The 25,847-nt window shown below is 47.7% G+C and overlaps 1 protein-coding gene across 6 annotated transcripts in view; it reads right to left on the bottom strand.

Moving 5' to 3' along the window:
* Window positions 1-25,847, bottom strand: part of LOC147113283 (LIM domain-binding protein 1) — a 105,563-nt gene that overhangs the window by 19,654 nt on the left and 60,062 nt on the right. For 4 of the 6 annotated variants that reach the window (XM_085994174.1, XM_085994175.1, XM_085994173.1 and 1 more), the window contains exons 2-5: window positions 22,607-22,709; window positions 4,310-4,354; window positions 2,339-2,414; window positions 351-453 (exon numbers count right to left, since the gene is read on the bottom strand). In XM_085994174.1, the coding sequence (XP_085850300.1) occupies window positions 351-453; window positions 2,339-2,414; window positions 4,310-4,354; window positions 22,607-22,709 (327 nt within the window). The remainder of the gene's footprint in view (window positions 1-350; window positions 454-2,338; window positions 2,415-4,309; window positions 4,355-22,606; window positions 22,710-25,847) is intronic. The other 2 variants (XM_085994178.1, XM_085994177.1) reach the window with 1 other exon arrangement.

Genomic DNA, 25,847 nt, shown 5'->3' on the forward strand with positions numbered 1-25,847 from the left:
CCGATTTCACCCCCACCACACGCCTCCAATCCCGCCTCAACGGCCCGATGAAATTTGAGCCCACTGTGTCCAACTGCAGATCATTGCATTCAGTGCAGACCAGGGAGTGAAGCTAAAAGCTTCCTGCTCAGACCACTGGGAATTTGCCCATTGTGTGGTCCTTCCTCTGATACTATGAGAAATAGGTCTCAGGAAAGGGCTCAGCTGCACCACTGTGAAATTTCATATCCTACAATGCTGAGGCAGCTCACTGGGTTGGTCAACAGTTGGGAGCACGGGGTCAGGAAGAGGGGAGAGGGGGAAGAGAGAGACAGGGGCATTGGGAAAACAGAATAACGGAACAAACTTACTGTATCTCTTCGGTCCATCTTCCAAACAGAAGGTGATGGTTAACATGGCATCATCTTCAAAGAACTCCGTGGTGAAGGCATCCCACCAGAGATTGTCACATTCCTGAAGAGAGCAGGATTCGGTTAGAGGACAGGAGTGTGAGAAAAAAGAATGAAAAAGTCAGAATGAAAAAGAATGAATGAGAGGGGGAAAACCAAGAGAAAGAATAAGAGAGAACAAGTGGGGGAGCAAAAGAATTAAAATATGAGAGAGAGAGTGTGTGAAAGAAAGAAGACGAAAGAAAACGAAAGAGATCGAGAGACAGGAAAAAGTGAGAGGATGAGCAAGATTGTACAAGAGAGATTGCGTGGGAGAGGACGAAAGTGGGGCAGAGGGAGGACGCTAGAGACTGCAGAGAGTACGAAGCAAAGAGATTGGGAGAAAGGCAAATAACATTACCCCATCCCAAGGTACCCAACAGTTCTAACCAGGCTGGACTGGCGTTACCAACCCTCACTATCGCTCTATCTGCTCTGCCAGCTGATAGAGCTCGCCACCCATTGTCATTCACCATCGCTGGTTCCCACACACACTGCCACCTGCTCCACTTTGGTCTCTGATCATCTTTTCCCAGCTGGGACCCATTCCATCGCCATCCGAAGGTCCGATTTCAGTAATATGTCGTGCCACTGCCTTCTTCAGCAAACCCCACCTCCCACAAAATAGCGACCCAATGGTCGGGAGGTAGCAGTCAGTCAGTGGAGTGGAACACTGACCGGCTTCTTATTGATCCAGCACAGGCTGGAACTAGTCGCTCAATGTTTTGCTTCGAAAAGTCTCAAGCTCGTCAGATGGGTCCGCTGGTTAAGAGGAAGCGAGATAAAATCATGAGGGAGAAAGGAATAGCAGGATATGTTGATGGGGTGAGATGAAGAGAGGTGGGAGGAGGCTCGTGTGGAGCATAAACACCGGCACGGACCCGTTGGGCCGGATGGCCTGTTTCTGTGCTGTACATTCGATGTCATTCTCTGTAACGTGTAGGTGAGCTGTACAGACCTGGAAGGTCGCAGACCAACCGAGGTCGGAGCCGAGTTAGCTACTCTCAGCAGGGCAAGGGTAAGAGCGATATAATTAATCCCAGCGCCCTTGGATTAGATGATGAGAGAAAAAAAATCAGACAGGGTTTGCATTGCTGATTGCTGTGGCCCAATGCTAGATGGGACAGTGTAGAGGGAGCTTTACTCTGTATCTAACCCGTGCTGTACCTGCCCTGGGAGTGTTTGATGGGACAGTGTAGCGGGAGCTTTACTCTGTATCTAACCCGTGCTGTACCTGCCCTGGGAGTGTTTGATGGGATAGTGTAGAGGGAGCTTTACTCTGTATCTAACCCGTGCTGTACCTGCCCTGGGAGTGTTTGATGGGACAGTGTAAAGGGAGCTTTACTCTGTATCTAACCCATGCTGTACCTGCCCTGGGAGTGTTTGATGGGACAGTGTAAAGGGAGCTTTACTCTGTATCTAACCCGTGCTGTACCTGCCCTGGGAGTGTTTGATGGGACAGTGTAGAGGGAGCTTTACTCTGTATCTAACCCGTGCTGTACCTGCCCTGGGAGTGTTTGATGGGACAGTGTAGAGGGAGCTTTACTCTGTATCTAACCCGTGCTGTACCTGCCCTGGGAGTGTTTGATGGGACAGTGTAGAGGGAGCTTTACTCTGTATCTAACCCGTGCTGTACCTGCCCTGGGAGTGTTTGATGGGACAGTGTAGAGGGAGCTTTACTCTGTATCTAACCCGTGCTGTACCTGCCCTGGGGGTGTTTGACGGGACAGTGTAGAGGGAGCTTTACTCTGTATCTAACCCGTGCTGTACCTGCCCTGGGAGTGTTTGATGATGACAGTAAGTACCTGAAATGGAAAGCGTTACATTCTCTTGCACTAAAATTCTTCCCGTGAATGAACAAGCAAAATTTACGAAAACAAAGTATATTCCAAATTGAATTATATTTTTACCTCTGCCCAGTTCTGTAATCGTTTGTTGAGTTCGAATATCCTGTAGTCGGTCTGGTTCATGTAGGGTGTGTGTCTCCTGTCACGTACAGAACAATTGCTGAACAAAACACCTTATCCACAGTAAGTCTGCGTTTCTTTTATGCCCCAGAGGGCCTGTCATCCACACTCAGATTGAAGGCCAAACAACACACACATTTTTTGAAAAATGTTCAGAGTTTTAATTTTGTTTCCTATTTCTCTCTGTTCTCTTGAAGGCTCCTATCTCACTGAAAGGCTTCGCCTGGTCTTCATTGCAAACTTCTCCCATGATCTTCATCAGTTTGATGCTGTACCAAGGCCTGAAGCTCTCCTACCTGTTCTGCCAGGATTGGTGGCAGCCACTTTGAAGCCTGGGGCCGGAATGCAACCTCATCTGTAACTGAAGACGGCAGCGTAGAACCGAGGGCTTTGTGTCAGGAAATTAGCTGGTGCGCCAACAAGCTGGCTTCAGAACTGCATCCTCATTTACAAATCCCTCCATGGCCTTGCCTCGTGTGATTTCTTGCTGCCTCACCGCTCACTCCTCGCCACTCACTGTTCCCTCTGCTCCCCCATTGATGGCTGCTCATTCAGCCCCTGTGGAGCTCTTTGCCTCCACTCTACCAACACTCTTCCTGCTTTTAAAAACCCCCGTCTTTCACCATGCCTTTGGCGCCCTCCCCACAACTCTCCACTTTTCCCTTCTCCGTTTCTGCTTGGCAACCACGGTTTTGAGGGGCCTTCTGGTGTGTGAAGTGTGTTGTGGAAACGCGAGTTGTTAGGGAAGCTCATGAATTCGGGCAGGATGGAGGGGGGTGGGCGGGGGCGCTGCCTGTTGCTGACCAATCAGGTTGTTTCCTCGACAAGAAAGCCCTCGGTTCTACGATGCCACCTTCAGTTGCGAAGAAGGTCACAGTTAGGCCTCAGGCTTCAAAATGGCTGCCACCAATCCTGACAGCGAACCAGATAACAAAGATTCAGGACTTGGTGCGGCAATGTTCCTCTCGCAGGGCAAGCTGGCGATTCAGCCAGCCGAGGTTCCAATGTGCTGCTGCCTCTGAGAATAACAAGACCATGGCGTACGGTCACCGGGCTATGCGGCAGTGAGCGGATCACGGAGTCACTCGCCTTTATTTACATTAGCTTGTTCCAAATTAATTGAGCATAGCTGATGTCAAGATGTTTCCTGGCTTCTGGAGAAGAAATCAATAAATACTTTGATAGTTCAGACCCCACCTCGAGCACTGCGTTCAGTTCTGGGCCCCGCACCTCAGGAAGGTTATACTGGCCCTGGAGGAGGAGCAGCGCAGATTCACCAGAATGATACCGGGGCTAAAAAGGTTAAAATACGAGGACAGGTTGCATGAATTTGTCTTGTATTCCCTTGATATTGGAAGATTAAAGGACGATCTAATCAAGGTGTTTAAGATGATAAAGGGATTTGATCGGGTCGAGAGAGAGAAACTATTTCCTCTGGTGGGGGGAGTCCAGAACAAGGGGGCAGAACCTTAAAATTAGAGCCAGGCCGTTCAGGGGTGATGTCAGGAAGCACTTCTTCACACAAAGGGTGGTGGAAATCTGGAACTCTCGCCCCCAAAAAGCTGTGGGTGCTGGGGGTCAATTGAAAGTTTCTAGACTGAGATCCGATAGACTTTTGTTGGGTAAGGAACTCTGCCAGGGTCTCCTGTCCTGATGGGCCTCCGGTGACCCTTGTTGGAGACTGCAGGCACGTAGACGCTGGGTGAGGAAAGGATCAGGGCTTTGGCTGTGCTGACCTCCGCGGCTGAATAGCTTGTGATACGCGCTGCCCTCGACTGACATATGTAGAATGGGCACTCAGGCCTGTTAGCACAGACTCTGATTCAAAGCTGGAATCTCCCTGATCTGTGTCACCCAGACCCACAAGCCCCACCCAGCTGACCGGCGAGCTATTATCACATTTCTGGCACTTACCCAATACCAGGCTCCAGATATGTCGGAGGATACATAGGTGTCGGACTGTCAAGAGGAAGAAAAAACACATAGGATGGTATAAAATACGGAATATTCAGTGGGATTCACTTTTCATTCCCGGGATAATGTAAACCCCCCACCCCCACTGTAGCCCAGGATTACAAAGGATTTAATTGCTGGAGTGTATCCCAGTCCCAGAATTTCCCCCTAATCTGGTAAACTCTACTCAGTCCGTTGATGGCGCCTTTCACCCCCTCAGGATGTCCCAGAGCGCTTTACAGCCAATGAAGGACTTTGTGAAGTGTAGTCACTGTTGTAATGTAGGAAATGCAGCAGCCAATTTGCGCACAGCAAGCTCCCACACACAGCAATGTGATAATGACCAGATAATCAGTTTTAGTGATATTGGTTGAGGGATAAATATTGGCCCAGGATCCTGGGGAGAACTCCCCTGCTCTTCTTCGAATTTGTGCCTTGGGATCTTTAACATCCACCCGAGAGGGCAGACGGGGCCTCGGTTTAACGTCTCATCCGAAAGACGGCACCTCAGACAGTGCAGCACTCCCTCAGTGCCGCACTGGGAGAGTCAGCTTGGATTTTTCTGCGCAAGTCTCTGGCGTGGAACCCACGACGACCCTTTGACTCGGAGGTGATAACAATGTTCATGTTGGGCTGCGCGTCCGCTCAGCTGCCTGGAGGTCCAGAGCGCCAGCTTTTAAATAGATAAAATGTGCATGCGCGGGAATTTGAATGGGCCGCGCAGTCCGTTCAAGGGGACGTGCACCCAGAAAATTCAAGGGAACAATTGCCGAGAGTGCTGCCAACTGAGCCACGACGGACAGTACGTCGGAGCGTCAGTTAGAGAGAGGGGCAGCAACGCACCCTGGAGATTGGGGAACTGCACTCCCAGAGCTTCTAATGCATGGCAGTGTTCAGATTGGCACGAATGTTTGTGCTACTCGGGGCGAGGGATGTTACGGCTGAGGAGATGGAACGTTTTTGCATTTCATGGATCCCATGACACTATTCGAAGAAGAGATGATGGCCTCATCGACATTTGTCCCTCAAACAACCTCACCAAAAACATTAACTGGTTATTCCGGTATAAGAACAGAAGAAATAAGAGCAGGAGTAGGCCAGGCGCAGTGGCTGCGTGGCCTAATGGATAACGTGTTATGACTTCAATATAAATCCTGATGTTATCAGAAAATTGCACGCTCGCGCCCTGCTGCGGCCGTTTGCAGGCTCGAAGGGCCGAATGGCCAACTCCTGCTCCTATTTCTTATGTCCACACGGCCCCTCGAGCCTGCTCCGCCATTCAATAAGATCATGGCTGATCATCGACCTCAACTCCACTTTCCCGCCCGATCTCCATATCCCTCGATTCCCCGAGAGTCCAAAAATCTATTGATCTCAGCCTTGAATATACTCAAAGGCTCAGCCTCCACAGCCCTCTGGGGCAGAGAATCACAAAGATTCCCCACCCTCTGAGTGAAGAAATTCCTCCTCATCTCAGTCCTAAATTGCCGACCCCTTATCCTGAGACTGTGACCCCTAGTTCTAGACACTCCAGCCAGGGGAAAACAACCTCTCAGCATCTACCCTGTCAATCCCCATCAGCATCTTGTATGTTTCAATGAGATCCCCTCTCATTCTTCTAAACTCCAGAGGGTATAGGCCCATTCTACACAATATGTGCACAACTTGCTGGCATCAGACCAGTGCAAGCTGTGGTTATTGGTGGTGAACAGCACCACCGGCAGGAGCCTTGTGGTACTGCAGTGCTTGGATATACAATGGCGCCACCAACAGGCATCATTGTGGTATTACAGCTCGAATGTCCCAGGCTCACAGAACCTCACAGCCCAGGAGGAGGCCATTCGGGCCATCGAGCCTGTGCCGGCTCTTTGAAAGAGCAGTCGTGCTCAGTCCCACGCCCCCGCTTTTTGTCCGTAACCCTGTTAAGTTCCTCATCCCCAAGAACCCGTCCAACTCCCTCTTAAAATTATTGATGGGATCGGCTTCCACCGCCTTTACAGGTCGAGCGTTCCAGGTCCCGACAACTCTCCGACTGAAAACATTTCTCCTCATCTCCCCTCTGGATCTTTTTCCAATGATTTTGAATCAATGACCTCTGGTTATTGGCCCACTCGCCAGAGGGAATAGTTTCTCTCTCTACTCGATCAAAACCTCATCATCTTGTAAACCTCGATTAGGTCGCCTCTTAACCTTCTCTGTTCCAAGGAGAACAATCCGAGCTTTTCCCAACCTCTCCTCATAACTGAAGTCCCTCATCCCCGGTAACATCCTGGTAAACCTCCTCTGTACACTTTCTAAGGCCTTTACATCTTTCCTGAAGTGTGGGGCCCAGAATTGTCCCCAATACTCCAGCTGAGGCCTAACCAGTGATTTATAAAGTTCTAGCCTGATCGCTTCACTTTCATATTCTATTCCTCTATTTATGAAATCAAGCAACCCATACGCTTTGTTAGCCACCTTATCATCTTGCTCTGCCACCTTTAAAGATTTGTGTATATGGACACCAAGGCCTCTCTGCTCATCTACACTTTTCAAAATCGTGCCATTTATAGTACAGGAAACTCTTTGGTATCCGGCACCGACGGGACCGGCGTGTTGCCGGTTGATTAAAAATTCTGGATGACGGAGAGGGTTATCTACCGAGGCTACTTTTAACAAACAAAAATTTAAAAAAAATCAAGAAATGTGCAGTACACAGTAATTGGGTAGTCACCAAAGATGGAGAGACACACAGAAAAATGGCGGATCGGAAGAGACTACCGGCAGCGCGGGAGAGTCAGACTCCTGTTATTGAGGTGTTCCGACGTCCGACAGCGCCAAGAAGCCGAGTAGTGGCAGTTTGGAGAACTACCCCCACTGACTAACTCGGCCACCGCGGGAGACTCGGACTCGGCAACATTGCCGGTTATTGAGGTGTTGTTTTCGGAGTGAGAATTTTGCCGGTTAATAGAGAATTCCAGATATTTAGGTGCCGTTTAAACGAGAGCTTCCTGTAAACTGTCTTTCCACATTGGTCCTCCCAAAGTGCATCACTTCACACTTCCCTGCACTGAACTCCATCTGCCGTGTTTCTGCCCATTTCACCATCCTGTCTGTCATCCTGAAGCCTATAACTATCCTCATCACTATCTACTACTTTACCAAGTTTCGTATCATCTGCAAACTTTACAATGCTGCTCCCTACACCCGAGTCTAGGTCATTTATAAAATTTGCAGAGCAATGGACCTAAAACTGACCCTTGGGGAACACCTGCAAACCACCCCCCAGTCTGAAAAACAGCCATCCACCACCGTCCCATGCTTCCTGTTGCTGAGCCAATACTGTATCCATACCTCTACTTTCACCTTAATTCCATGAGTTTCCATCTTCTTAATAAGTCTCCTGTGGGGCACTTTGTGGAATGCCTTCCGAAAGGCCATATACACAACATCCACTGCACTACCTTGATCAACCTTCTCTGTTACTTCATCAAAGAATTCAATCAAGTTAGTCAGACATGATTTGCCTTTAACAAATCCATGCTGGCTCTCCTTGATTAACCCATGCCTTTCAAAATGAAAGTTTATTTTGTCCCTGATAATGGTTTCCAATAGTTTCCCCACCATCAATGTTAGACTGACTGGCCTGTAGTTTCCTGGTTTATCTCATTCCCCTTTCTTGAATAGTGGTGCAACATTAGCAACCCTCCAGTCCTCCGGCACTACTCCTGTATCCAGTGAGGATTGAAAGATTGCGACCAATGCCTCTGCGATTTCTACCATTGCTTCTTTCAGTAACTCAGCATGCATTCCATCCGGACCAGGTGACTTACCCACTTTCAGTGATGCCAATTCTTTTAGTACATCTTCTCTGTCTATTACTATCCTGTCCATAACTTCCCTCTCCTCTTTTAGTGCAACATTCGCCTCATCCGCTTCCTTTGTGAAGACAGATGCAAAGTACTCATTTAATACTTTAGCCATGTGCAATATAGAAATACTGCGCCATCATATGGTGATTCTCCTTGGGGGGATTAGCTGGAGTCTTTTTGGGGTCGACAGTGGATCCAAATGACATGCCTGCTGATGGAAATTTGGAACCTTTAGGGACAGAGGAACTGAGCAGCTGGACAAATAGGAACTGATCAGAGAGAGCTAGCATGAATTTGTAAAGGGTCGATCATGTCGAACAAACCTTGTTGAATTTTTTGAAGAGATAACCAATGCGGTGGATAAGGAAGTGTCGATGGATGTTATTTATATGGACTTCCTGAAGGCATTACAGAAACATGGCTGCAGGGTGACCATGACTGGGAATTAAACATACCAGGTTATTTAACAATCAGGAAGGACAGGCAGGAAGGGAGAGGAGGTGGGGTGGCTATGTTAATAAAGGAAGGAATCACTATAATACAGAGAAATGATATTGGGTCAAAGGAGCAGGATAGTGAAACAGTTTGGGTGGAGGTAAGGAATAATAAGGGGAAAAAAACACTAGTGGGTGTAGCCTATAGGCCTCCGAACAGTTGCAACTCTGTTGGACGGAGTATTAATCAGGAAATAGTTGAGGCTTGTAATAAGGGAACAGCTATAATTATGGGGGATTTTAATTATCATATTAACTGGACAAATCAAATTGGGCAGAGCAGCCTTGAGGAAGAGTTCATTGAGTGTATTCGGGATGGGTTTCTTGAGCAGTATGTAACTGAACCGACCAGGGGGCAAGCAACCTTAGATTTGGTCCTGTGTAATGAGACAGGATTAATTAAAAATGTCCTAGTAAAGGATCCCCTTGGAATGAGTGACCATAACATGGTTGAGTTCCATATTCAATTAGAGGGTGAGAAGGTTGGATCTCAAACAAGCGTGCTGAGCTTGAATAAAGGAGACTATGAAGGTATGAGAGCAGAATTAATTAGAGTGGACTGGGAAAATAGATTAAAGGGTAAGACGGTACATGACCAGTGGTGTACATTTAAGGAGTTATTTTACAACTTCCAAAAAATATATATTCCACTGAGGAAAAAAGGGTGTAAAAGAAAAGATAGCCATCCGTGGCTAAGTAAAGTAATTAAGGATAGTATCCGACTAAAAACAAGGGCATATAAGGTAGCCAAATCTAGTGGGAGGATGGAAGATTGGGAAGTCTTTAAAAGACAGCAAAAAATAACAAAAAGATTGATTAAGAAAGGGAAGATAGATTATGAAAGTAAATTAGCAAAAAATATAAAAACAGACAGTAAAAGTTTCTATAGTTATATAAAAAGAAAAAGGGTGGCTAAAGTAAATGTTGGTCCCTTAGAGGATGAGACCGGGAAATTAATGGTGGGAAACATGGAGATGGCAAAAACACTGAACAATTATTTTGTATCAGTCTTTACAGTAGAGGACACTAAGAATATCCCAACACTGGACAAACAGGGGGCTCTAGGGGGAGAGGAACTAAATACAATTAAAATCACTAAGGAAGTGGTACTTGGTAAAATAATGGGACTCAAGGTGGATAAATCCCCTGGACCTGATGGCTTGCATCCTAGGGTCTTGAGGGAAGTGGCAGTAGGGATTGTGGATGCATTGGTAATAATTTTCCAAAACTCACTGGACTCAGCAAAGGTCCCGGCAGATTGGAAAACTGCTAATGTAACACCCTTATTTAAAAAGGGTAGTAGGCAGAAGGCTGGAAACTATAGACCTGTTAGCCTAACATCTGTGGTTGGTAAAATGTTAGAGTCCATTATTAAGGAGACAGTAACGGGACATTTGGATAAACATAATTTAATAGGGCAAACTCAGCATGGTTTCATGAAGGGGAAGTCATGTTTAACAAATTTGCTTGAGTTTTTTGAGGAAGTAACATGCAGGGTGGATAAAGGGGAACCAGTGGACGTAGTGTATTTAGACTTCCAAAAGGCATTTGACAAGGTGCCACACAAAAGATTATTGCTCAAGATAAAAAATCACGGGATTGGGGGTAATATTCTGGCGTGGGTGGAGGATTGGCTCTCTAACAGAAAGCAGAGAGTTGGGATAAATGGTTCGTTCTCAGATTGGCAACCAGTAACTAGTGGTGTTCCGCAGGGGTCAGTGCTGGGTCCCCAACTCTTTACAATCTATATTAATGATTTGGAGGTGGGGACCGAGTGTAACATATCAAAGTTTGCAGATGATACAAAGATGGGACGGAAAGTAGTGAGTGAGGAGGACATAAAAAACCTGCAAAGGGACATAGACAGGCTAAGTAAGTGGGCAGAGATTTGGCAGATGGAATACAATACTGGAAAGTGTGAGGTTATGCACTTTGGCAGGAAAAATCATAGAGCAAGTTATTATCTTAATGGCAAGAAACTGGAAAGTACTGTAGTACAAAGGGATCTGGGGGTCCTGGTGCACAAAACTCAAAAAGTTAGTATGCAGGTGCAGCAAGTGATTAAGAAGGCCAATGGAATGTTGGCTTTTATTGCTAGGGGGTTGGAATATAAAAACAGGGAGGTATTGCTGCAGTTGTACAAGGTATTGGTGAGGCCGCACCTGGAATACTGCATACAGTTTTGGTGTCCATACTTAAGAAAAGACATACTTGCTCTCGAGTCAGTACAAAGAAGGTTCACTCGGTTAATCCCGGGGATGAGGGGGTGGTCATATGAGGAGAGGTTGAGTAGATTGGGACTCTACTCATTGGAGTTCAGAAGAATGAGAGGCGATCTTATTGAAACATATAAGATTGTGAAGGGGCTTGATCGGGTGGATGCGGTGAGGATGTTCCCAATGATGGGTGAAACTAGAACTAGGGGGCATAATCTTAAAATAAGGGGCTGCTCATTCAAAACTGAGATGAGGAGAAACTTCTTCACTCAGAGGGTGGTAGGTTTGTGGAATTTGCTGCCCCAGAAAGCTGTGGAAGCTACATCATTAAATAAATTTAAAACAGAAATAGATAGTTTCCTAGAAGTAAAGGGAATTAAGGGTTACGGGGAGCGGGCAGGAAATTGGACATGAGTCTGGGTTCGGAATGGTCATGGCCCTGTGGGTAGTGGAGTGGGCCCAGGGGCCGTGTAGCCTTGTTCTGCTCCTACTGTGTTCTAATTCTGTTAGATTTCAGGAGATGGTTTTATTCCTGTTCCTGGCTGGGGTGGAGATCGCCTTTACAGAAGGTAAGTACTGTAGAAAATATAGGGACAGTGATCTCCTGGAAGAATTTCGATCGCCTAGATGGGTCGGAGAGGAATTTCCCAGATTTTTTTCTCCCAAATTGGCCGTTGGGTCTTTATCTGGTTTTTCGCCTCTCCCGGGAGATCACATGGGTTCGGGTGGATGCAGAGTGATAGAAGATTTGAGGTTAGGATCAGATCAGCCATGATCTTATTGAATGGTGGAGCAGGCTCGAGGGGCCGATTGGCCTACTCCTGCTCCTATTTCTTATGTTCTTATTTGGCAAAGTTCCACATAAGAGACTGTTAACAAAATGAGAGCGCATGGAATCGGAGGCAACTTATTGACACGGGTAGGGAATTGGTTAAGAGGCAGGAACAGAGATTAGGAATAATGGTTATGTACTCAAATTGGCAGGATGTGACAGGTGGTGACCCCAGGAACCTGTACCGGGGCCTCAGCTCTTCATTATATTTACAAATGACTTAAGATGGAGCCGTATATCCAAGTTTGCCGACAACACCAAGTTAGGTGGGACAGTAAATACTGCAGATGAGAGCAGGAACTTGCAAATGGACATAATCCCAAGGACCAGATGACCTACATCCTGGGTTTTGAAAGAGGCGGCCATTGGAATAGTGGACGCATTGGTTGTCATCTTCCAAAATTCTATAGATTCTGGAACGGTTCCTGCAGATTGGAGGATAGCAAATGTAATCCCGCTATTTAAGAAAGGAGGGAGAAAGAAAATGGGGAACTACAGACCTGTTAGCCTCACATCAGTAGTTGGGAAAATGCTGGAATCTATTATAAAGGATGCAATAACTGGGCACTTAGAAACTAATAGTAAGATTGGGCAAAGTCAACATGGATTTATGAAAGGGAAATCCTGTTTGACAAACCTATTGGAGTTCTTTGAGGATGTAACTAGTGGAGTAGACAAAGGGGAACCGGTAGATGTGGTGTATCTGGATTTTCAGAAGGCCTTCGATAAGGTCCCACACAAGAGGTTGGTGAACAAAATTAGGGCACATGGAATTGGGGGTAATATACTAGCATGGATTGAGAATTGGTTAACAGACAGAAAACAAAGAGTAGGGATAAACGGGTCTTTTTCAAGATGGCAGGCTGTGACTAGTGGGGTACCGCAAGGATCGGTGCTTGGGCCCCAGCTATTCACAATCTATGTCAATGATTTGGATGAGGGGACTAAATGTAACATTTCCAAATTTGCTGATGATACAAAGCTAGGTGGCAGTGTCAGTTGCGAAGAGGATGTGAAGAGGCTTCAAGGAGATCACGACAGGCTCAGTGAGTGGGCGAGAAAATGGCAGATGGAATATAATGTGGATAAATGTGAAGTTATCCACTTTGGTAGAAAAAACAGAAAGGCAGAGTATTTCCTAAATGGTGAAAGATTGGGGAATGCAGATGCTCAAAGGGACCTGGGTGTCCTTGTCCATGAGTCACTAAAAGTGAATGTGCAGGTGCAGCAAGCCATTTGGAAGGCAAATGGTATGCTGGCCTTCATTACAAGAGGATTTGAGTACAGGAGTAAAGAAGTTTTACTCCAATTATATAGGGCCTTGGTGAGACCACACCTGGAGTACTGTGTACAATTTTGGTTTCCTTACCCAAGGATGGATATACTTGCCATAGAGGGAGTGCAGCGAAGGTTCACGAGATTGATTCCTGGGATGGCGGGACTGTCGTATGAGAAGAGATTGAGTAAACTAGGCCTGTATTCTCTTGAATTCAGAAGAATGAGAGGGGATCTCATTGAAGCATACAAAATTATTACAGGGCTTGATAGGGTGGATGCTGGGAGAATGTTTCCCTTGGCTGGGGAGTCTAGAACCAGGGGCCACAGCCTCAGGATAAAGGGTCGGCCATTCAGGACTGAGATGAGAAGAAATTTCTTCAGAGGGCTGTGGAGGTTCAGTCATTGGGTATATTCAAAACAGAAGTTGATAGATTTCTGACTAGTAAGGGCATCAAGGGATATGGTGATAGGGCCAGTGAATGGAGTTGAGACAGAAAATCAGCCATGATCTCACTGAATGGCGGAGCAGGCTCGAAGGGCCGAATGGCCTACTCCTGCTCCTATTTCTTATGTTCTTATTGATAGATTAAGTGAGGGGAAAAACTGTGGCAGGTGGAGCTCAATGTAGGAAAATGTGAGGTCATCCACTTTGGACCTAAGAAAGACAGAGCAGAGTATTTTCTAAAATGGTGAGAAGTTAGGATCAAATGTATGAGATCATTTCGACACTGGGGCTGCACTACTACAACAAGCCTGTTTGTGGCGCTGCTGCAAATTCAAAAGCTGCGGTACCACTGACGGCCGGCAGGTGGCGCCGCTGAACATTATTGTTGCCGTGTCAGCAGCACCGCCATCAGGGGCTTTGCGGTATTGCAGCTCATTGCAAATGACGTGAAATCCTGCAACGGTCAGCTTCAATGTCCCTTTGTATAGACACATGTACAGAAACTTATTTTTGAAACACATGAATTTGGAAAGAAGGGTATTCAGGATTGCGTTTATATAAATCCTGGAAATGATCAGAAAACTGCTGCACATTTTGGTGCTGAATTTCTCCCACTGCATTTGCTGCAATCCAGTCCCAGGCCAAGTGGAACACTGTGAACAAACCATTTCCAAGCCTTTGCTTAAATGTGTCAGTCACCAGCTCTGTGACAGTTCTGACTTTTTAGAATGGAGGAGGGGGGTCTGTAACCTGGGCTCTGCTGAATCGGCAGATCTCAGCCAGGACAGTGGGGCTGGTGTCATAATCGGCCCCTGGGCTACAAAGGACACAAATCAGGCGGGGGGGGGGGGGGGGGGGGGGGTCCCTCTTTGGACTGTCTTCCAATGGCACCCCCTACTGGAAAGCACAAGCATGTGAACATTGGGTGCCGACAGTCAGGCTTGGCTGTGATGCCCCCCACAGTCAAATAGCCTGTGATACTCTTCGCCTCGGCGCTTTGATGAAGAATGGGTGATTAGCAAAAGGTGTCTTGTGTCTGTTGAACTGTATCCCAGCACAAGGAAGTGCATTCGGAAGAGAGGGAGAAGGTTGACCAAGAATATAAATATATAGATACAGCATCAGAATTGGTTACAGCCTGCACTCTGAAGGGTAGAACTTACTCATATACCAGCTGGCAGCAGGAAGTAGTTAGACACACGTGCTTTGAAACAAAGAAAGGGGGAGAAATTTGGTATCGCCCCGCTTGGGGCGCAATGTTTAGCGCCTGGCGCTAATTATCGCCTCTGACTGCAAGCTTGGCTTCTATCGCCCCTGGAGGTGATTGGAGCGCTAAATCAGGCGCTACACACCTCTCTTAAGGCGCAAAAGCCGAGGAGCGAGGCGCTACCTCAGAGCGCTGGCGAAGCTCGTGTGATGTCAGTCAGCAATGGAACAAAGACACACTGGCGCCGGCCAGTTCTTAAAGGGGAGGGTCGATCTTGCTCTCCATCCACACCCTGCTCATTGCAGCCTTGAATCTCGACCTGGAGAGACCTGTACATCAAATCTGCTGGAAAGAACAATGGAGAGACCCAGGGAAAGAGCTCAGAGTGCAGCCCCCACAGTCTCTTCTAAATCGATACAAGGAAGGTCAAATCAAAATTAACCTGCAAAGTGCTGCTCAGTACCCAAAACTCCTTCACACAGCGTTGAATCTCTCCAGAAGTCTCTCTCTCTCACTCAGGATGCGTGGTGAAAAAACTTTGCCAAAAAAAGGCAGGAAGCGGTAGCCTTTAAATAGCGCTCCCCCAGTCCCTTCCTGACTGCAAAACGCTCCCCTCAACCTGTCGTTGCTAGCGGCAGGCGGTAAGGCAGGGGGCGCCACTCAATATCCCATCCAGGGTGTTGCACACTCGATTGGCGTCACGATCTGCGGACGCAGGAGATCGTGGCAATAGTGTTTAGCGCCGCCACAAAATATCTGGTCATTTTTGCGAGCGGCGCAAACATCACCGCGCCCGGGCGCTAGTAACTTTGTGACCCATTAGCGCCCTCTTAGGGCGCCAACAGGAGGCGCAAAGTAACCGAACTGCTCCCCCAAAGACTTTAGCGATTTTCAGGACGTCCCAAAGCGCTTTACAGCCAATGAAGTACTTTTTGAAGTGGAGTCACTGTTGTAATGTAGGAAACACAGCAGTATATTGCACACAGCAAGCTCCCACAAACAGCAATGTGATAATGACCAGATAATCTGATGTTGATTGAGGGATAAATATTGGCCAGGACATCATCAGTTTAACATCTCATCCGAAAGACGGCACCTCTGACAGTGCAGCACTCCCTCAGTACTGCCCCTTGTGGACTTGAACCCACAACCTTCTGACTCGGAGGCGAGAGTGCTACCCACCGAGCCACAGCTGACTCAGGAAGCTATTGCTGGTGGCTGCTGGTCTATAATTCTCAGGCTGCATATCCTTTTTAGGGACAAGCAAGAGTTTGCACTCAGTGAAGACACGACTAGCAGAAATTCAGGACCCAGGGAAACAGTGCATTTCTTGGGGGTTCAATAACCTGAACGCCAATTCCATTAAAGCCAGAAGCTTTCCTACAGCCCTTTACCTTCGTATGACCGAGTCTGATCTGACGCATTGCGTTACTCCCCGCGGCTTGAGTGGAGCATAAACGCCGGCATGGACTGGTTGGGCCGAATGGCCGGTTTCTCTGTAATGTAAAGTTCGACTCTTGGCTCCTCAACTTAGATTTCAGATGTTTGTTTAAATATGATGTTTGAGCGGTTTATATATATACACTATCGCATACAGGCTGGAATCTAATCGAGAGATTCGAAGGGGGGGGGGGGCATCAAGGGGTATGGGGAGAGAGCGGGAATATGGTATTGAGATAGAGGCTCAGCCATGATCATATTGAATGGCGGAGCAGGCTCGAAGGGCCGAATGGCCGACTCCTGCTCCTATTTTTCTATGTTTCTATGAATCTAGTCGAGGGGTTCAGGGGTTTATATATAGAATAACAGATACCCGGGAGTGAGTTACAGGCTGGAATCTAATCGAGGGGTTCGGGGGGTTTATATATAGAATAACAGATACCCGGGAGTGAGTTACAGGCTGGAATCTAATCGAGGGGTTCGGGGGGGTTTATATATAGAATAACAGATACCCGGGAGTGAGTTACAGGCTGGAATCTAATCCTTATCACTACATCGACATTCCGTATCATAAGAAAATAAGAAATAGGAGCAGGAGTCGGCCATACGACCCCACAAGCCTGCTCCGCCATTTAATAAGATCATGGCTGATCTTCGACCTCATCTCCACTTTCCCGCCTGATCTCCATATCCCTTGATTCCCCACGAGTCCAAAAATCTATCGATCTCAGCTTTGAAGGTGTCATCGACAGTGCTATCAAGCAGCACTTTCTCACCTATAATCTGCTCACTGATGCCCAGTTTGAGTTCCGCCAGGACCACTCGGCTCCTGACCTCATTACAGCCTTGGTCCAAACATGGACAAAGGAGCTGAATTCCAGAGGTGAGGCAAGAGTGACTGCCCTTGACATCAAGGCAGCATTTGACCGAGTGTGGCATCAAGGAGCCCTAGTAAAACTGAAGTCAATGGAAATCAGGGGGAAAATGCTCCACTGGCTGGTGCCCTACCTAGCACAAAGGAAGATGGTTGTGGTGATTCAAGGACAATCATCACAGCCCCAGGACATCGCTGCGACATTTCCTCAGGGCAGTGTCCTAGGCCCAACCATCTTCAGCTGCTTCATCAATGACCTTCCCTCCAACATAAGGTCAGAAATGGGGATGTTCGCTGATGACTGCACAGTGTTCAGCGCCATTCACAACTCCTCAGATAATGAAACAGTCCATGCCCGCATGCAACAAGACCTGGATGACATTCAGGCTTGGGCTGATAAGTGGCAGGTAACATTCGTGGCACACAAGGTACAGGCAATGACTATCTCCAACAAGCGAGCGTCTAACCACCTCCCCTTGACATTCAACGGCATTACCATCGCCGAATCCCCCACCATCAACATTCTGAGGGTCCCCATTGACCAGAAACTTAACTGGACCAGCCACATAAATACTGTGGCAACAAGAGCAGGTCAGAGGCTGGGTATTCTGTGGCGAGTGTCTCACCTCCTGACTCCCCAAAGCCTTTCCACCATCTACAAGGCACAAGTAAGGAGTGTGATGGAATACTCTCCACTTGCCTGGATGAGTGCAGCTCCAACAACACTCAAGAAGCTCAACACCATCCAGGACAAAGCAGCTTGACTGGCACCCCATCCACCACCTTAAACATTCACTCCCTCCACCACCGGCGCACCGTGGCTGCAGTGTGTACCACTAGTTACAGCCTGCCAACCCGAAAATGACCCATTTATCCCTACTCTCTGTTTTCTGTCCGTTAACCAATCCTTTAATGTATGCTAATACACAAGGTAAGGGCGGATGGGGTTGGGGGTAATGTAACAACCTTTTATGTGGCACCTTATCGAATGCCTTTATACTACATCCACTGGTTCCCCTTTATCTACCCTGCTAGATACATCCTCAAAAGACTCTAATAAATTTGTTAAACACGATTTCCCTTTCATAAAACCATGCCAACTCTGCCTAATCATAATATGATTTTCTAAATGCCCTGTTACCACTTCCTCAATAATGGATTCCAGCATTTCCCCGACACCAGCACTCGTGTCACTACACTGCAGTCTCACTGTGCCAGGCTTGTGTGTTGCATGGTTCCACAAGGTTCCGCAGAAGCCTGCAAAGTTCCAGAATTTTCCAGATGTACTTAACTTAAAACTTTTCTTTTTGTCCTTTGTTTATCTATTTTCTCCTCTTTTTGTCCTTTCCCTCTGACTCCAACCCACCACTCACCATAGCCAGGAGAGTAACCCACCTGCTCCCGCACCCCCGCCAACGTTGCTCTCAAACCAGGGATTCCGCCATCGCCAACACACCGGATTCCTTTGGTTAATCTCTCTCCACCCCTGAAAACGCTGACTCGGGATGGGGTACGGGTTCCATGGGAACCGGACACCCTTCAGTACTTTACCCAACTGGGCATTCTTCATGAGTGCGAGTAAGGTATTTGACTTTGGGAGGCATCACAGATGAGCCTGATCCTGTCCTCAACTGATGCCCGCACACATGCAGGGGTCACTGGGCAGGGATTAGGGGTAGGACACCTGGCTGGTTCCCCCTCTCCACCAGGAGAGCGGAGACAATTGTAGATCCACTGGGAACAGCCCCAGTTGAAATCAGCTGACTCAGCACAATCCAAGAATTGAACCCGAATCCCTCCTGGTCAGTGAGGCTCAGTCTCACGTGTGGCATTCACCCACTGAGCTCTCGGGCTTCTCCAGAACGGTGACTCCATAGCCGTGTCAGCCGTGGCTCAGTGGGCAGCACCCTCGCCTCCCGAGTCAGAAGGTTGTGGGTTCAAGTCCCGCTCCAGAGACTTGAGCACAAAAATCCTGGCCGGCACTCCCAGTGCGGTACTGAGGGAGTGCTGCACTGTCAGAGGTGCCGTCTTTCGGATGCGATGTTAAACCGAGGCCCCGTCTGCTCTCTCTCGTAAAAGATCCCGCGGCACTATTTCGAAGAAGAGCAGGGGAGTTCTCCCCGGTGTCCTGGGCCAATCAATCAATATAACAAAAACAGATTCTCTGGTCACTATCACATTGCAGTTTGTGGGATCTTGCTGTGTGCAATTGGCTGCCGCATTTCCCACATCACAACAGTGACTCCACTTCAAAAAGTATTCCATTGGCTCGTCTTTCTTTCTTTTTGACTTGTTTTAACCACCTCAGCATTCTTTGAATATAGAAAAAGGAAGGAATTTTGCATTTCTATAGCGCCTTTCACGACCTCAGGATGTCCTACAGCCAATTAAATACTTGTTGACATGTTGTGGGTGTTGGCCAGGACAGCAGAGGTCCAGCATCTCGTGAAGTGGTGCGCCGATAACAACCTGGCCCTTAACATCAAGAAAACCAAGGAAATCATTGTGGACTTCAGGAAGTCTAAAGACGGAAGTCACACCCCCATCCACATCAATGGGGCTGTGGTGGAAAGGGTGGACAGCTTTAAGTTCCTCAGAGTCCACATCACGGAAGACCTCTCCTGGTCCCTCAACACCTCCTCTCTGGTGAAGAAGGCCCAGCAGTGCCTATATTTCCTAAGGAGGCTGAAGGGATGTAACCTGTCACCCCTGATCCTCTCTAACTTTTACCGCTGCACGATAGAGAGCATCCTGACAAACTGTATCACAGTATGGTATGGCAGCTGCAGCTACTATGACCGGAAAGCCCTGCAGCGGGTAGTCAAAACTGCCCAACGCATTACCGGCACCCGGCTAACGACCATAGAGCACATATACCAGAAACGCTGTTTACAGAGGTCACGGTCCATCATCAAAGACCCAACCCACCCCAGCCACAGTCTGTTCGCCCTCCTGCCATCTGGGAGACGTTACAGATGCATTCGCACCCGTACGACCAGATTTAGGAACAGCTTCTTTCCCAGGGCTGTCATCCTACTGAACTCCACAAATAAACTCTAAAACCTGCACATCTGCCAATGCACTTTATTATGGTTATGTTTATGTTAATGTATTACAAGCCAAATGAATGTTGAATGTTTAAATGTCTTAATCTAAATGTACACTCTCGGAAGCCGCAAGCCTACATTTCGTTGTACTGCACTGTGCACTAACAATGACAATAAAAGTTGATTTGATTTTGATTTGACAATGGGCCTCAGAGGAGGAACAAGTCAAACAGCTGAAGTGCAGGCCCTCTACATTCCTCACGCCCTATAGCCTTGCTCCTGATCTCGATCCGGTGACTCCTGCCGCAGGTGTGTGGATGCCGGCTGTGGACAGGCTCGGACTCAGCTGCGATTCCCCCCTCGGTTAAATAGCCGGCTTCAACTCCCAGACTAGACTCGCACAGGAACGATGGGCAAGGAATCGGGGAGGGGGGGGGGGGGGGGAAGAGGGGGAGGGGGACAGTGCAACTGTATCCCAGCAAAACACCCTCAAGTGAGGAAAATGATTGGGAATGAAAATACACCAATGCAGCTCCCGGCACATGGTGAGAACGCGAATCATAAAGTCGGCAGTTTAAAGCGAAGTTGCAGCCCTCCGAGACCAGGGGCGAATTATCTCTCGGTCGGGCACACCAGCCTCGTACCTCTGGGCCCAGGGCCAGCAGAGATACGACAGCCTCAAGTGTCTGCAGCACTTCCACCTGTTCCCCAGTGGGAACGATCATTCGGAACAAAACAGCCCGTCTTTATTTCCCGGCAGTGTTCGACTGCCTCGGGCGGTTGATTCCTGCTCTCTGACTGTCCCTCCCTCCGCTGTGAAAACGGGTTCGCTCGGATTGCTGATTCCCAAACGCTGAAATCGGGAATTTCCCATGTTTGAAAGCTCACACAGGCGGCCCGGGCTGGCACAGTGCTTCTCAGAAAAGCTTCACGACGAAATAACACCAAAAATAAACAGGCATTCCCACAGCCGGCGTGTCTCTGGGGGTTCACCCCTCGCCGCACAAAATAGGGAGCCACTAAAACCAGACAGGATCCCTGTTCATGATTGCTACATCTAGTGAAATTATACACAAGCATAGATCGGGAGAGGAGAGGATCGGGCTCAAATGTGCTACCTCTCACAGTCAAATATTCGGCAAACACTCCCTGCCTGGGCTTACCCATCAACAATGGCCATTTGCGACAGGAACAAGAGGACAGTCAGCTCACCAGTGAGAGTCAGTGTCTGTGGAACGCGTACCCCAGTGAGAGTCAGTGTCTGTGGAACCCGTACCCCAGTGAGAGTCAGTGTCTGTGGAACCCGTACCCCAGTGAGAGTCAGTGTCTGTGGAACCCATACCCCAGTGAGAGTCAGTGTGTGTGGAACCCGTACCCCAGTGAGAGTCAGTGTCTGTGGAACCCGTACCCCAGTGAGAGTCAGTGTCTGTGGAACCCGTACCCCAGTGAGAGTCAGTGTGTGTGGAACCCGTACCCCAGTGAGAGTCAGTGTCTGTGGAACCCGTACCCCAGTGAGAGTCAGTGTCTGTGGAACCCGTATCCCAGTGAGAGTCAGTGTCTGTGGAACCCATACCCCAGTGAGAGTCAGTGTGTGTGGAACCTGTACACCAGTGAGAGTCAGTGTCTGTGGAACCCATACCCCAGTGAGAGTCAGTGTCTGTGGAACCCGTACCTCAGTGAGAGTCAGTGCATGTGGAACTGTACCCCAGTGAGAGTCAGTGCGTGTGGAACTGTACCCCAGTGAGAGTCAGTGTGTGTGGAACCCGTACCCCAGTGAGAGTCAGTGTGTGTGGAACCCGTACCCCAGTGAGAGTCAGTGTGTGTGGAATCCGTACCCCAGTGAGAGTCAGTGTGTGTGGAATCCGTACCCCAGTGAGAGTCAGTGTGTGTGGAACTGTACCCCAGTGAGAGTCAGTGTGTGTGGAACCCGTACCCCAGTGAGAGTCAGTGTGTGTGGAACCTGTACCCCAGTGAGAGTCAGTGTGTGTGGAACCCGTACCCCAGTGAGAGTCAGTGTGTGTGGAACTGTATCCCAGTGAGAGTCAGTGTGTGTGGAACCCGTACCCCAGTGAGAGTCAGTGTCAGTGGATCCCGTACCCCAGTGAGAGTCAGTATGTGTGGAACCCGTACCCCAGTGAGAGTCAGTGTGTGTGGAACCCGTACCCCAGCGAGAGTCAGTGTGTGGGGAACTGTACCCTAGTGAGAGTCAGTGTGTGTGGAACCCGTACCCCAGTGAGAGTCAGTGTGTGTGGAACCCGTACCCCAGCGAGAGTCAGTGTGTGGGGAACTGTACCCTAGTGAGAGTCAGTGTGTGTGGAACCCGTACCCCAGTGAAAGTCAGTGTCTGTGGGACCCGTACCCCAGTGAGAGTTTCTAGTTTTGCGACTGCTGTGCTGGGGTTGTCGCGAGACCTGTTTGGAGAGATTCAGAGGATGCTTGGTGACCATGGGGAAGAGCACGGAGTCAGACCAGGCCGCGTCATCACCAACCGCTAGTGATTGGATTTAGAAGGAAAGAAACCAGCGCCGAGCGCCCCTCTGTCCCCAGGGAGCGTCCTGTGGCTGACACACTTACCCGACATCACGATCCAGCATGCTGCCTGGGTGGTAGGGGGGAAATGCGTTGCCGTTAGGGGGCTCCTTCGGCGAGTACAGTTTGAACGACTTCGACGAACACCCTGGAATGAGAGGACAGATAAACATAAATACAGACACGGATATAGAAACATACAAGATAGGAGCAGGAGTAGGCCATTCAGCCCCTCGAGCCTGCTCCACCATTCAATACGATCATGGCTGATCATCCAAATTCAGTACCCTGTCCCTGCTTTCTCCCCATACCCCTTGGTCCCTTTAGCCTTAAGAAATATATCCAACTCCTTCTTGAATATATCTAATAAAAAATTGGCCTCTACTGCCTTCGGTGGTAGAGAATTCCACAGGTTCACCACTCTCTGGGTGAAGAAATTCCTCCTCATTTCTGTCCTAAATGGCTTACCCCTTATCCTTAGACTGTGACCCCTGGTTCTGGACTCCCCGACCATCGGGAACATCCTTCCTGCATCTAGTCTGTCCAGTCCTGTCAGAATTTTATAAGTTTCAATGAGATCCTCTCTCATTCTTCTAAACTCCAGCGAGTATAAGCCCAATCGACCCAATCTCTCCTCATACGTCATTCCGGCCATCCCAGGTATCAGCCTTGTGAATCTTCGCTGAACTACTTCCATGGCAAGAACATCCTTCCTCAGATAAGGCGACCAAAACTGCACACAATACTCAAGGTGTGGTCTCACCAAGGCCCTGTATAACTGCAGCAAGACATCCTGTCCAACAGAGTACTACTGTTATACTGCTGTTCGGGGGCCTGTAGACTACGGCCACCAGAGACTTTTTCCCCTTATTATTTTTTTTTTATCTCCACCCAAACCGATTCTACATCTTGATCTTCTGAGCCAATATCACTTCTCACCACTGCATTGATCTTTTACCAACAAAGCCACCCCACCTCCCTTTCCTTTCTTTCTATCCTTCCGGATGATCCTATACCCTGGAATATTCAGTTCCCAGCCCTGGTCGCCTTGCAACCACGTCTCTGTAATGGCGATCAGATCATACCATACCCATTTGTACCGTCAACTCATTTACCTTGTTACGAATGCTGCGTGCATTCAGATATAGAGCTTTTAAATGTGTCTTTTTCCCATTTTTCCTTGTTTTGGCCTTTTTTCTGTTACACTCTTATTTTTAAACATTCTGTCCCTTCCCGTCACACTCTGGTTATTATTTCCTCCATCGCTAGCCTGCTCTATTGCTTTCTCATTGACGTTTTATTTTCCTGCTCACCTGGATCCTCCCCCCCCCCCCCACTATTTAGTTTAAAGCCCTCTCTACAGCCCTAGTTATTCGATTCGCCAGGACTCTAGACCCAGCATGGTTCAAATGAAGCCCGTCCAAACGAGACAGCTCCCTCTTATCCCAGTACTGCTGCCAGTGCCCCACTAATCGAAACCCATTTCGCCCACACCAGTCTTTGAACCACTCGTTCATTTCTCTGATCTTAAAAACCAGAGCGTGTCAGGAAGGGGTAGAAGGTGTGGAGTAAAAGGTAAAGTAATAAAAAGGGCAATAGCAGGAACTAAGTGTCACAAAACATATTTGAAAGTTCTCTATCTGAATGCACGTAGCATTCGTAACAAAATAGACGAGTTAAAGGCACAAATAGCTACATATGGGTATGATCTTGTGGCCATTACAGAAACATGGCTGCAGGGTGACAATGCCTGGGAATTAAACATACCAGGTTATTTAACAATCAGGAAGGACAGGCAGGAAGGAAGGGGAGGTGGGGTGGCTATGTTAATAAAGGAAGGAATCACTGTAATACAGAGAAATGATATTGGGTCAAAGGATCAGGATAATGAAACAGTTTGGGTGGAGATAAGGAATAATAAGGGGAAAAAAACACTAGTGGGTGTAGTATATAGGCCTCCGAACAGTCGCCACTCGGTTGGACGGAGTATCAATCAGGAAATAGTTGAGGCTTGTAATAAGGGAACATCTATAATTATGGGGGATTTTAACTATCATATAAATTGGACGAATCAAATTGGGCAGGGCTGCCTTGAGGATGAGTTCATTGAGTGTATTAGGGATGGGTTTCTTGAGCAGTATGTAACTGAACCAACCAGGGGGCAAGCAACCTTAGATCTGGTCCTGTGTAACGAGACAGGATTAATTAAAAATGTCCTAGTAAAGGATCCCCTTGGAATGAGTGACCATAACATGGTTGAATTCCATATTCAGTTAGATGGCGAGGAGGCTGTATCTCAAACAAGCGTGCTAAGCTTGAATAAAGGAGACTATGAAGGTATGAGAGCGGAATTGAGTAAAGTGAATTGGGAAAATAGGTTAAAGGATAAGACGATACATGATCAGTGGTGTACATTTAAGGAGTTATTTTACAAATTCCAAAAAAAGTATATTCCACTGAGAAAAAAAGGGTGTAAAAGAAAAGACAGCCATCCGTGGCTAAGTAAAGAAATTAAGGATAGTATTCGACTAAAAACAAGGGCATATAAGGTAGCCAAATCTAGTGGGAGGATAGAGGATTGGGAAAACTTTAAAAGACAGCAAAAAATAACAAAAAGATTGATTAAGAAAGGAAAGATAGATTATGAAAGTAAATTAGCAAAAAATATAAAGACAGATAGTAAGAGTTTTTATAGTTATATAAAAAGAAAAAGGGTGGCTAAAGTAAATGTTGGTCCCTTAGAGGATGAGACCGGGAAATTAATGGTGGGAAATATGGAGATGGCAAAAACACTGAATGAATATTTTGTATCAGTCTTTACAGTAGAGGACACCAAGAATATCCCAACACTTGACAAGCAGGGGGCTATAGGGGGGGGAGGAGCTAAATATGATTAAAATCACTAAGGAAGTAGTACTTGGTAAAATAATGGGACTCAAGGCGGATAAATCACCTGGACCTGATGGCTTACATCCCAGGGTTTTGAGGGAAGTGGCGGTAGGGATTGTGGATGCATTGGTAATAATCTTCCAAAACTCCCTGGACTCAGCAAAGGTCCCGGCAGACTGGAAAACTGCTAATGTAACACCCTTATTTAAAAAGGGCAGTAGACAGAAGGCTGGAAACTATAGACCGGTTAGCCTAACATCTGTGGTAGGTAAAATTTTGGAGTCCATTATTAAGGAGACAGTAACAGGACATTTGGATAATCATAATTTAATAAGACAAAGTCAGCATGGTTTTATGAAGGGGAAGTCATGTTTGACAAATTTGCTGGAGTTCTTTG

The sequence above is a fragment of the Somniosus microcephalus genome, chromosome 8 (genome assembly GCF_052327205.1).
Source record: "Somniosus microcephalus isolate GS21.2 chromosome 8, FLI_Smic_1.0, whole genome shotgun sequence".
NCBI classification, from domain to species: domain Eukaryota; kingdom Metazoa; phylum Chordata; class Chondrichthyes; order Squaliformes; family Somniosidae; genus Somniosus; species Somniosus microcephalus.